This window comes from Pectinophora gossypiella, chromosome 13, assembly GCF_024362695.1.
Source record: "Pectinophora gossypiella chromosome 13, ilPecGoss1.1, whole genome shotgun sequence".
Classification (NCBI taxonomy): Eukaryota; Metazoa; Arthropoda; class Insecta; order Lepidoptera; family Gelechiidae; genus Pectinophora; species Pectinophora gossypiella.
The window spans coordinates 15,006,008-15,018,711 of record NC_065416.1 but is presented as its reverse complement, the minus strand read 5'-3'; the positions used below and the strand labels follow the sequence as shown (position 1 = coordinate 15,018,711).

Sequence of the window (12,704 nt, the reverse complement as noted above, 5' to 3'; positions counted from 1 at the left end):
CCATTTCAACTTTAACCTCGGCAGTATAGAGCCAATTTCCATGCAATTTCCACTAACAATTCATATACTCGTAGCACTATTTTCTCACTCGGAAAATCACGCGGACTTAATATTAACACGGCCGACAGGCCCGTATTAAGGAAGGTTAAGTAAGTACGGTCACGAGCATTAATATGTATACACTTTGGTACCGTGTCACATTACCTTTTTTGACAAATTGAACTGAAAGTCTCACTAAATGTCAAATATGTTAGTGCAACAGAGTCCTAAAGTGGGTACATTATATTGCTCATGACTGTACCTACATTTCTTTTGATTATTATCATCATTAATTTAAGAGCCACGCTCTTATTTTTACGTAGGTATTATTCTTTAATATGTGGTGTTGGTGTTGTCTTTACCCCCTTTGGTTGATTGAGGGGAGACCTTGTGCCCAGCAGTGGGACGTATATAGGCAGTTTATGTTAGTTTAGAATCGTGACGGTGCCGATGATGTGGCCAAGTGTTGACGCCAGAGTTGGTGAGGTCAGTCATTGACCTCACATACACATACATACATAAACTCACGTCTATTTCCTACCGGCGTAAGCAGAGACTATGGAACTCCATTTGCTTCGATCCTGACACACTTCTTGCTTCCTCCACATTCATCAATCGTTCCATACACGCGCGCCGGTTCAGAGTAGATCGTATTAAATCTTTTCTAAGGACATCTCCAATTTGGTCAATATACTTACGTCCTTCTAGGACTTCCTCAGCCAGTCTTACCATCAACCTTCGCTTTATATACCGCTTTCGTAATTTATTATCCTTCATCTGCTCTAGGTACACGTCCAAACCAGCTCACATCCTCACATCGGCAAGAGATTACAGCGATAACCCCTCAGTTCGGAAATCAAGCGACTAAATGCCTGCCAGAAACGGCAGAAGTTATTACAATAGTAATCGCGTGGAGAGTGCGGTCATGTTTAATTCTCACCGTTTTGCCGCTAACTGCCTCCGAGCACGAACGTTACAAGTTTACACCGTGATGGAATGTCTGATTGCAGACGGCGAAAATAATTTTACAAGTTGTAGTTGTAAGCAGTGTTTTAACCCTAGTTTTAACAGGCACACAACCTGAATTACAATTCCAGTTTTGAAACAGCAAGCTTCCTTTCTGTTGTTTACTTATATGCATAGAGGTTAATCTAAAATTCCAGTAGGTATACACCATCTAATTTTATTTTAAGTTATATCTGTCAGTTTTACATCCGCTGAAAAGGAAAAGGACGGGCAATCGACAGGCATACAATTTATGGAACAATAAACCCTCACAAAACAAAATCCAGTACAAGCCTAAATCAATGATTGTCGAATTTGTTTTCAAATTCATGTTCGGATCATAAGTGATTATCACGTGCTCAGCGGTGAAAGAAAACATCGTGAGGAAACCCACATTCCTGAGAAATGCATTTTCGGAGGTATGTGACCTAACCTGTATTGGGCTGGTTTTCCCTTCGCGGGTTGGAAGGTCAGACAGGCAGTTGCATCTATAAAAAACCGAAGTTGTCAAATCTTCAGGTTAGGTAAGCGGACTCCGCGAAGTACCTAACGGGATAATGCTAGTTTGTCGGATTTTACGACACGCCCGGGCAGACAATCCCATAACACTACAATATAAGTAACAAAAAAATATACAAGCAGTAAAATACAACACGCCAACAACTTCGCCCGGTCGATAACTTAACACAAAAGCCGGTAAAACTTTACCGTTGTAATAGCTATACGGCTGAATTGAATCACTCAAACTTCCAAAGACAGCTATCTGTATTAAGTTGCTGAAAGTTGAGATATTATCGTCTTTACAGTGTTATCGGATAGCGCGAACTTCTGAATAATGACTACGATTCGAAAACTCAAGCGTAAAATATGCTCAAATTTAAACGGAGCAAATTCCAGATTGAGACTTTCCACTCTACGTTTCCTAAAAAAAACAAATTGGCGATATTAAATTTTTTCTTAGTTTAATTTTCTAATTTCATGGATTAGATTAGAGATTAGTATTAAATAAAATGGAAAACAAAAATTTCATGGGTAAGACATGCATCTTATCAAATCAAATCAAATATACTTTATTGCACACGACATACAAAACATTTTTTTTTATTTTTTTTTTCTTTGTTTTTGGGTATAAATTGTTATAAACCAGGCACAACACTTCTTCCACCCTTTATTATTCTGATTAAAATAAAGAGAAGCATAATATAGATAGTAACATAATTCTATACGTATCTGATCCAAATATCAAGCAACAATTGTTTTTATATATGCCTCAGTCACATTACATTTTTGAATAATTATATACCGGGCAAGAAAATAGGTAATTATCACATTAAATCTGTACAACGCCATCTATATTGTTTTTGGTGAACGTAACCTGGATTAGTTCGTCATTAGTGTTGAAAATAAAATAAATTTAGATTTAGGCTTTAACTTTGCTCTCTGTTCGATTGGAGATGAGAGCCCCTATTTGCGTCGCTGCAGTGGGCTGCACGCGCCCAAATGTATTATAAGCTTTTGATATTGTGTGTTATATTTATTTTATACTAACATTAGAAATAAGTCATTTACTAACACATATGAGTCAATGGTTACTTGAAATAAAGATTTATTTATTTATTTAGGCGTCTGCAGGAATTAGCACCATTATTTTATTTAACTGTGCTGGACAGCCACAGTCGTCCAGTGGTTAGAGCATTGGGTTCACGGTGTGAAGGTCCGGGTTCGAATGCCGACGGGGAGACACTCAAAATTTAAGAACACTCAGCAGTAGCGACACCTGAAGGGAGAAATAGGCAGTTTCATCCTCATTGGTACGAATTCTTATAGCAAAACAGGTGCCTATCCTAGCAGACAAAATGTTATTTTATTTTAGTCTGACAACTTTAAAAATCCTTCCCTTTTCTTCCGTCCTTCACTTGACACGACGAGTGTAAGACAGAGATAAAGATAGTACTAAAACTAAGTTAGTGTCACCTAGAATCGGCACCAAAAATTATTAAAAATAATAAAAGGATATCCGAAATAAAAAACTTCATAAATCAAAGAATTTATAGCATTTTTATTCCTATTTACATACATGTTAAATTATATTATTACACACATAACGAGACCAGACAATTCATTACACATTTAACTTTTTTTTTATAACTTGGCAACTTAGGTAAGAAACATATCAATACACTAAAGGTAATATACCAAGGCATAATTCGAGGTAAATCGTGAACAGCATTTGGTACATTCAACATATTATCTATCTTTAATAAAAGTGCCATCAACACGCTTACAAAGGCAATTAAAAAAGAATACCTTTGGCGAATTCCTATTAATACTTTCACCATATCTCCTCCGGGTCATTGAGGGGGGGCTGTGTTCAGCATTGGGACGTATACAGGGTGTTAGTGACATCGTAACGAAAACTTTGAGAGATGATTCAGACCATAATGGGTGGAATTTTCCGTCACAAAAGTATGGAACTGAAAATAATTAAAAAAAAAAACACAAAAAAATATAAATTTTCCGACATAAAACTTCACTTGATATCAACTCAGAATCATAACTGAATCATCCCCGTCAGTACAAGCTATTTATGTTTATAATTTAAAGAAATATTGAGAAAAAACGAAAGTGGCTCCAAAATTACTCACTAAAATAACCCTAGCGGATAAAATTTGTAACTTTTGACAGTTCGGTTTAGTCTATTGCAAGGCCGCGACACTGGGGAATCAAAACCAATGATATTCGAATTAGTTTTCGAGTTCATGTTTGGATCATATATGAATACTACGTGCTCAGCGGTGAAGGAAAACAGCATGAGGAAAGCCACATTCCAAAGAAATTCAATACGGAGGTATGTGCGGTCAGACAGGCAGCCGCTCCTGTAAAAAAACCGGACCTGTCAAATCTTCAGCGATAACGCTTCTTCTAACCGTTAATACGCACGTTAAGCCGTTGGTCCCGGTTACTACTTACTGATGTAAGTTAGAAGTCGTTATATGAACCATTTCAGGGGCCTTTGGCGACTCAATAGTAACCCTGACACAAAGGTTGATGGGATTGGTAATCCACCTCACAACCCACACGATAAAAGAAGGGATAACGCTAGGGAGATTATTGGCAGTCGTACTACAGATATACAGGTTAGGATACCGTGCAAGCGTGTTGAAAGAAACTCTTATACAAGCGTATTATACTTTTAAGGTGACCCATTTGACGACTCTGCCCCAACTCTGGTCAACTACCGAGCAGTCTGATGGCGGGAAGCAAGCTGACACCAAGCTGTCTGCTAATTTATGTTGTCAATATTGCTAATTCCTGTCATCATCATCAATTTAAGAGCCACGCTCTTGTCGGTGCAGCTCTTGTAGGTAAAATAGGGCAGTGGTTTCCCTCTTGCCTTCCGCCCCGCAGTGCTCTGTCTGACACAAGTGGGATGGCGCCCAGAGTAATCTATTACAAAGCCATACTAGGACTCCTGCCCTCCGCCTCTAAATAGTACTGACAATTCCTGTAGACACCATCTAATTTTATTTTAAGTTACACTTGTCGATTACCCGTCCCTTTCCTTTTCGGCGGATAAGAAAATGACAGGTATAACTTAAAGTAAAATTAGGAGGTGTCTACAGGAATCGGGGCCAATATAAACTATATCGCAAGACCACGACTTAAAGCCCATATTTCAATGATATTTTATTAGTAAGGCAGCAGTCGTGTAATTGGGTGACCTTTATACCTACATTACTAAGCAGTTTCACTATTTGACTGTAAAAAAATATATTCCCTTACAAACACAATCTTGCTTTAACACTTCAGCTTTTTAAAAAAAAACATTAAAGTTTTATTGTCACCAGATTATGCGTTTTTTTTTAACTAAAAAGATTTTTAGCTCAATTTTTATTCCCGTTTTGCTAGTGTGCGTTTAAAAAAAAATAACTTCTTTTTACAATTTGGGATTTGAGATTTTCGTATAATTGGCTACCTGACAGTTGTAACAATAAAACATGAAATATGTCGGATATGGTAGTTTATCATTTAACAATAATTATCCAATATATGTATTTATTAAGAATTTAAGAGCCACGCTCTTGTAGGTGTAGCATTCTTTTTAGGGAAAAATAGGGCAGTGGTTTCCGTCTTGCCTTCCGCCCATTATCTCATCATTTCATCTGTCCATGATTGAGCTTCGTGTGACGTCACATTTCACAAAGTAAAAAAAACGATCAGTCATGTTTCAAGTTATACTCTTGACAGTTTCTTTGTTTGTTGAAATGTGACGTCTCTGGGCAAAACGTCACGTGACCAACCGTTTTCGCGCGCAATTTAAAATAATTGAAGAAAAATATGTTTTTTTTACTATTACATAAAGCTTTTTCGAGAAAAAATTCAATTTTAAAATACATATCCGAAAACTGTCAAGTAGGCAATTTCTTTAAATTTTTCTCTGAAGCTGAATTCTTTAACGCTTTTATTTTTTTATTCATATTTTATTTAACTAACAGACAAACTAACTTTATATTTAAAACACAACTGCCTTCATTTAATGCTATTTTATGCTGTTATTTTTTTTTATCTAAGTCTGAAATATTTTCTTTCATGCCAGCACGTATCGTAAGTGAAAACCAAGTAAGCGCCAGAGTGAACAGGCACCTTCTGGGCGAGCTCGCTCCATCTTAGGCCTCGTCAATGCCTTCGGGCAAATCTGGGGCCGAGATCAAACCCATCAAAGGTAAAAAAAGACAAAATTTTATCACGATGCGCATGTTAGCACTACTGGATTGAAACTATCTCGTCTATTGCGAGGTTCTGTTAACAAAAATCACATTCGAATGCGATTTTGCAAAATGGAGCCTGCATGGTTTTTACTATAAAGTGACAATACAATTATGGTGCTTTAGGGTGATTAGATTAATGCCTTGATTAGATGTTGCTCCATACCTTTTGCGTTATTGCATGACGCATGGTATAAGAAAACTAGGTATGCTCAATCCTATGACAAGCCGCCATTGCTAGCCCTTTGCTGACGTAAGTGTGACCACTGTGTTACCATTAAATTGGTATCTCCGACATTCCAAGGACGTAAATATTATTGAAAATTAAGCAAATTACTGACTAATGTATTTAATTCCTATTACTTGACATTATATATAAAAATCATTCAAACTTTAGGTAAATCTTTTACTACAAGTTAAAAATTTCCTTGCAAAGTGTAGTGGTGTAACTTAGTTATAGTTATAATATAATAAAACTGCTAGTAATAAACGAGACTTTAATAAGAACACACGTCGTTTCAATTACGTAACAACACACCTTCCACATGGCGACCATACCAGGATGGATAGGGTGTGCGGCGCGGATCACGTTTCTATGCAATTTATCATAAGCATATACATTTTTTTTATTTTATTTTACATAAAAACAAAAACATAAAAACATTGGTAAAACATTGGTTTAAATATAAAAACATTGGTTGTGGGTAATTTATGTTTTACGAAATGGCAACGCAGGGTGGGATGAAGTCAGCTGAGCTAACTTTGAAATGTTAGCTGTCACATTTGAGCATACCTGGTTTTCTTATACCATGGCATAACGTACAGGATAGATGCCAGACTAGTACAGTCTGTCTCTTTCGCACTAGGCAGTACTCTATATTTCTGTCCTGCACGCACCATGCTAGAGAACTATAATGATGATTTTTATTTTTACAGCACTCACCCATGGTTAGGGAAACTCACAGAGAAAATTCAATCGAAAAAAAATCTGACTCCGACGGTACTTGAACTCGTAGTGATGATCTTCTTCTTCTATCTCGTGGATTGTGAGGTGAATTACCAACCACATCAACCCTGGTGTCAGGGTTATTACTGAGCCGCCATAGGCCCCTGACATGACTCATGTAACGACTACGTACTTACATCAGTAAGTAATAACCGGGACCAACGGCTTAACGTGCCTTCCGAAGCACGGATCTTTTTACTTTTCGGACAATCAGGTGATCAGCCTGTAATGTCCTAACCAAACTAGGGATCACAAAGTGGTTTTTGTGATTTGTCCCCACCGGGATTCGAACCCGGGACCTCCGGATCGTGAGCACAACGCTCAACTACTGAACCATGGAGGCTGTTGTAGTGATGATGAGAAGTCGGGACTATTATCCTGGGAAGAGGCCCGGTGGTATAATGGTTAACACGGTCGTCCCGGCTTGACAGGAGCTGCGGGTTCAAATCCCGTCCAAGTGAGATTTTTTTCGATTTAATTTTCTCTTTCTGAACTATAATGACGCCCGATAACGATATGATACTCTCAAAGTACAGTCAGTGCCCTAAACTAGCAACACGCTATAATGGCCGCATTTTTTTTTAAATTGGTCAAGTGTGTTGGCTCAACTATGCCTGATGGTAAACATAGAGAAGCCCTAATTGCAGTAGCAACTGAAAAGCAACGCAATGAGTTTCGAATTAGTTGCGCATACATTGTTTTAAGTTTACGCGGTTATTATCATAATTAAAACACATAATAACGGGTCTTACCGCGTTTAAAGTAAGAATATGAGACTCCCGATATTTCGACACGATCGAAAAATCGAAAAAAAAATCGATCGACCGTTGCGATCGATTTCGATTTTTCTTTAAACGCGGTAAGAACCCGTTATTATGTGTTTTAGTTGCGCATACCTTACTTTGACATTTGTCCCAACCATGAAGTCAGCACTGCATCGCACTTTCCTATACTTCTATCTCTTTCTGTCACTCAGAACCTTCATTTGATAGAGCGAAACCGCACGTTAAACACGCTATCGCCTCGTCAATTCTGCCGCGTGTATTCACTCTCTCACTCTAGCAAATGACGTTTCTGACTAAAAGAAAAGGATGAAAGTGTACTGACAAATGTGGTTTGAATTTGAACGTTACGTTAACCTCGTAAGGGTCGGATTTCCAGACACAATAGTTAAACGATTTGGGCGTCTGACGTTGCGAAGGCTGCTAGCAAAATATATTATAAGCTCCCAACTCCCAATTGGGGTAGTCAGAGGTACCTCCAAAGCAAGATGAACGAAGTACCCACACCTCACCGAGCTTTCTGTTAGACCGAGATAGGTGGTGAGCCGTATCGCCGTCTATAATGGTTAACTCATTGTTGCAAGTCCATTACCGGGATTAAAACCGGCGCTCCTCGTAATTTATAACAAAAGCGGCCATCATAGCATGCCGTAACATATATACAGTTTACTAGGCAACTGACCGTGCCTAAGCGATTCCTTAACAATACCTATCCGTGTCCCAGCATACGCTACTCCCACCGGCTGCGCTTGCCGCTGCGGCGCACGCGCTCCTGCTGCGCGGGAGACTCCTCCTGCTGCGCCGCGGGGGCGTTGACCCCGGGCTGGATGCTCGACATCGTCTGCTCCCACGAGTGGTCCGATGATGCTGTGAACTGAGAAAAAGACAAACAAATGTCTTTGAATTCATATTTGGTTTATAGATAATTGATATCACGTGATTCCCAGGATTTGTGCCCGGTTAACGATCATGGGGTCGCACCCTACTACAAGGGACTTAAACATAGCTGGCGGAGCGTGGGTATACAGGCGTGATATTATGCTATAATATGGTGTATTTCTGCGGTTACGAACGCAACAGAGTGAACAGGCCTTCTGGGCGAGCTCGCTCCATCTTAGGCTTCGTCAATGTCTTCGGGTAAGTCTGGAGCCAAGAGCAAACCCATCAAAATAAAAAAAAACCTCTCCCCCTATGTTTTCAAGGAAACCAACCTTCTCTAACCAAGGTGCAGTGTAAGAAAAGTTCATATAGCCGGTACTTTAATCAGCCTTCTGGCTTCGTTTCAACTCTTATGAACCTAACGCCAGACTACGGCTGGCTCTTCAACTCTTTCAATTATATTTATTTATTTATTGCAACACACAACAGGATATTTAACAATACATGATAAAATATACAATTACAAACAAAAATGGTCAGTCAACATCCCAAACAGGGTGCGTTGACAGCATGCAAAATCATATAGCAACTAAAAAGATGTAAAGAAAAAAAAATACAATACAAAAAACAAAGCGACTTCAGTTTTCGACTGATTTTAGACTTTTGATAATTTGTGTTCTAAATGTTGCAAAATTATTAAAAATATCCAAGTTTTTATTTATAGAGGCAACATTATTATAAAACCGACACATGCGTATGATAGGATTGTTTGAGTCCCTTTGTGTTCCGAAGTTACGCAGCCAGAAAGTGAGGTCACGATTAGCCGCACGAGGTAAACGTGATGGTGTGGTTATGAATATTTCTGAAAGAAGACTAGTGTGAAGTGACCCCTATTTTTTGTAATGTGCATAAATCTATTAGTTGCCTTCTTAATTGCAATTTAGCAATATTAAAATATACATATATATTAATGTAACTTCTATATATATATATATACAGGGTGGCCCAGAAGTTCAGGTTCAAAATGAAAAATTAGATAGAGGGGCTCATTAGCTACCAGAAACACCCCCATGTATGTTCAGCAATTATTTACGGTTTAGGAGATATGACCCATTTTGTACCTTTTTCTAGATTTTCTACCTTACTTCAGAAATAATCATTTTGTCGCTATCCCTTTCTTAATAATTATTTTATTTTACTTCACAACTATGCCTAAGGCTGTGTACCGCTCAATCAAAGATAAATCAAAGTCAAATCAAGTATAAAAAAAAGTTATCGGAAGTCAAAGTAAGAATTCGACAAAAATTGTTACAGTTGTTAAAACTTCGCCGAAGAATAATAAACACATGAGATTGTCATGGACCCTGAAAGTATTTCTAAAAACTGCTCCATTTAATAGGCTTTTAGAAACATCCAAAAAAAGTACCCTTAATACGGGCATAAAACTAAGTAATTAGCCCTCAAAGTTTGCAAGACAGACACATTTGAAGGAAAATTTGACATTCTCATACAATGTAGCTGCTTCTTTCTAACGTTGTTAAAGGTGCTCAAAGACAGATTTTATTTTAGTATCCAATAGTATGAATCACCAACAGTGTTTGGGGATAACATTTTCCTTCAAATCTACCTGTACCTTCATTAAAATACGAATACCAAAAGTGACTGCAAGTTTTCTCTTCGGATTGTTGCTATGTCTACCCTGTTAGCGATTATAAGCGTGATTTTTATTTACTTTTAACTGAAAATGTGTCTTTGAGCACCTTTAACAACGTTAGAAAGAAGCAGCTACATTGTATGAGAATGTCAAATTTTCCTTCAAATCTGTCTGTCTTGCAATATTTGAGGTCAAATTACTTAGTTTTTTGCCCGTATTAAGGGTACTTTTTTTGGATGTTTCTAAAAGCCTATTAAATGGAGCAGTTTTTAGAAATACTTTCAGGGTCCATGACAATCTCATGTGTTTATTATTCTTCGGCGAAGTTTTAACAACTGTAACAATTTTGGTCGAATTCTCACTTTGACTTCCGATAACTTTTTTTTTATTTTTGATTTGACTTCGATTTATCTTTGATTGAGCGGTACACAGCTTTAGGCATAGTTGTGAAGTAAAATAAAATAATTATTAAGAAAGGGATAGCGACAAAATGATTATTTCTGAAGTAAGGTAGAAAATCTAGAAAAAGGTACAAAATGGGTCATATCTCCTAAACCGTAAATAATTGCTGAACATACATGGGGGTGTTTCTGGTAGCTAATGAGCCCCTCTATCTAATTTTTCATTTTGAACCTGAACTTCTGGGCCACCCTGTATATATATTGTAGTGAGGTGTAGTGGGGACGTTACCTGGTTGTACTGCGAGCGGAAGGCCTGTTTGAGGGAGGAGAGGCGGTCGGTGGCGGGCCCGTGGCTGACCTTCTCCACTGTAGCGCTGGGGGTCGCGTCATCATTGTGGGCTGGTAACCCTGGCCGCTCCTTGTACCTGGGGACGAAAATGAAGACGTAACAGCCTCCGTGGTCTAGTGCTTAGAACGTTAGGCTCACGATCTGGAGGTCCGCGTTCGATTCCCGATGGGGACATCAGACGGTCCTTTGTTTGGTTGACCGAAAAAGTAAGATTCCGTGCTTCAAAAGCACATTAAGCTGTTGGTTTCGGCTATTAGCCTTAAAACAGCGTGGTGGAGTATCGTCCATACCGCTTCGGGTTGATTGAGGAGAGGCCTGTGGCCAGCATTGAGACGTATATAGGCTGAGTGTTTATATTTAACAATAGTTATGACAACATAACTTAAACTCAATACAAGTTATTTTTGTGATTCTGTCACCAGCGGAATTCGAACCCTGGACCTCCGGATCCGGAGCCTAAAGCTCGAGAAACTTACCCGAGCCCACAGCCGCCGACGTTGAGGTTCTTCCCCTTGCCCTTCTTGAAACGAGACTTGCGGAACCACGCCGACTGCATCGCTAGGTGCATCAACTCCTCTGGTACCTCCTGTGAAGATCAAGTTTCTTTAGTAAAATATAACCGTCTCATCCGGCTAAAACTACTGAAGCTTCTCACAACCTCTACAGCCGGGGAAAAGCTGCAAGAAAAACCTAGCGCAGAGCTCTAGACGTTCTGAAAAAGAAACGAAAAATACGGCAACACAGGTGGCCTGTGCCCAGCAGTGGGACGTGGCTGTTTATGATTTATGATGATGGTGACAACAACCACAACCAAGTTCTTATAAGCCACCAGTTCACTGGCAACACGCCAGATGTACCGCAGCTGTCTCCTAGTATAACTCGGTGCTGGGCCTGATGATGCCTTCCACTCCCTGTTGAGGTTCTCCCAGCGGTTGAACAGAGCTGCCTCCAGGGATGTCTATGTATGTACTGTCAGAATGTATGTACTGTATTGTCAGAAAATAAGTTTAAAGCTCACGTGAAGCTTACTTTATGTAAAAAAGCTTATTATAAAATTAATGACTACCTAAACGATAAAAATGTCTGGTATTGAATGTGTTCCTCTTGTTATTAAATAACTTGTAATGTACCCTCATTGGTTTTTTAAAGATGTGTTGCTGTTGCAGTTTCTTGTCATTTCTTCTCCTCAGCCATAACACGTTGCGAAATGACGTAGATTCAAAAATGTTACATTGATCTTCAACAAGTTTATGATAATTACGTTGGATAAATGATTCTGATTGTGTACTGACCTGCTGCACCCCCTCGGCTACTGTCGCTCTCGCATCAGACTTTACAGCCATTTTAAAAGCTGCCACAGAAACGCTGTTTGAATCATCTGATAAAGATGTAAAGGCCTGAGATGGAGATGACTGACCTGCTGCACCCCCTCGAGGTTCCTGAGCAGGTGTCCCGCGAACTCCTTGTCCTTGTCCCGCTGCAGCAGCGTCCAGGCGTGTCCGCGCACGCCGGCGCGGCCCGTGCGGCCCACGCGGTGCGTGTGCGTGTCGATGTCGCGCGCCACCGTGTAGTTCACCACGGTGCGGATGTGCGGGATGTCCAGCCCTCGAGCTGACCAACCAAGGCATACCATAAGCTTAGCCTTTAAGCTTCCCTTCTCCTCCTCCTCTTTTGTTCTCGTAATAATTATATCTAGCTCCTATTAACTAATCGGAGGGCTGGGGTGATCACTGTCTTTCACACACACGCACACACGCACGCACGCACGCACACACGCACACACGCACACACGCACGCACGCACACACGCACGCACGCACGCAC

The 12,704-nt window shown here is 39.5% G+C and overlaps 1 protein-coding gene across 2 annotated transcripts in view; it reads right to left on the bottom strand.

The window, feature by feature from the left end:
• LOC126372119 (ATP-dependent RNA helicase DDX42) overlaps positions 1 to 12,704 on the bottom strand; it is a 329,796-nt gene that overhangs the window by 299,942 nt on the left and 17,150 nt on the right. The window contains exons 12-15 of one of the 2 annotated variants that reach the window (XR_007567116.1): positions 12,299 to 12,492; positions 11,358 to 11,467; positions 10,822 to 10,957; positions 7,887 to 8,472 (exon numbers count right to left, since the gene is read on the bottom strand). Coding sequence is in view for 1 of the 2 variants with exons in the window: in XM_050017702.1 (XP_049873659.1) it covers positions 8,329 to 8,472; positions 10,822 to 10,957; positions 11,358 to 11,467; positions 12,299 to 12,492 (584 nt within the window). In the remaining variant the exon portion in view is untranslated. Of the gene's footprint in view, positions 1 to 3,079; positions 8,473 to 10,821; positions 10,958 to 11,357; positions 11,468 to 12,298; positions 12,493 to 12,704 lie in introns of those variants that run through there. The other variant, XM_050017702.1, reaches the window with a different exon arrangement.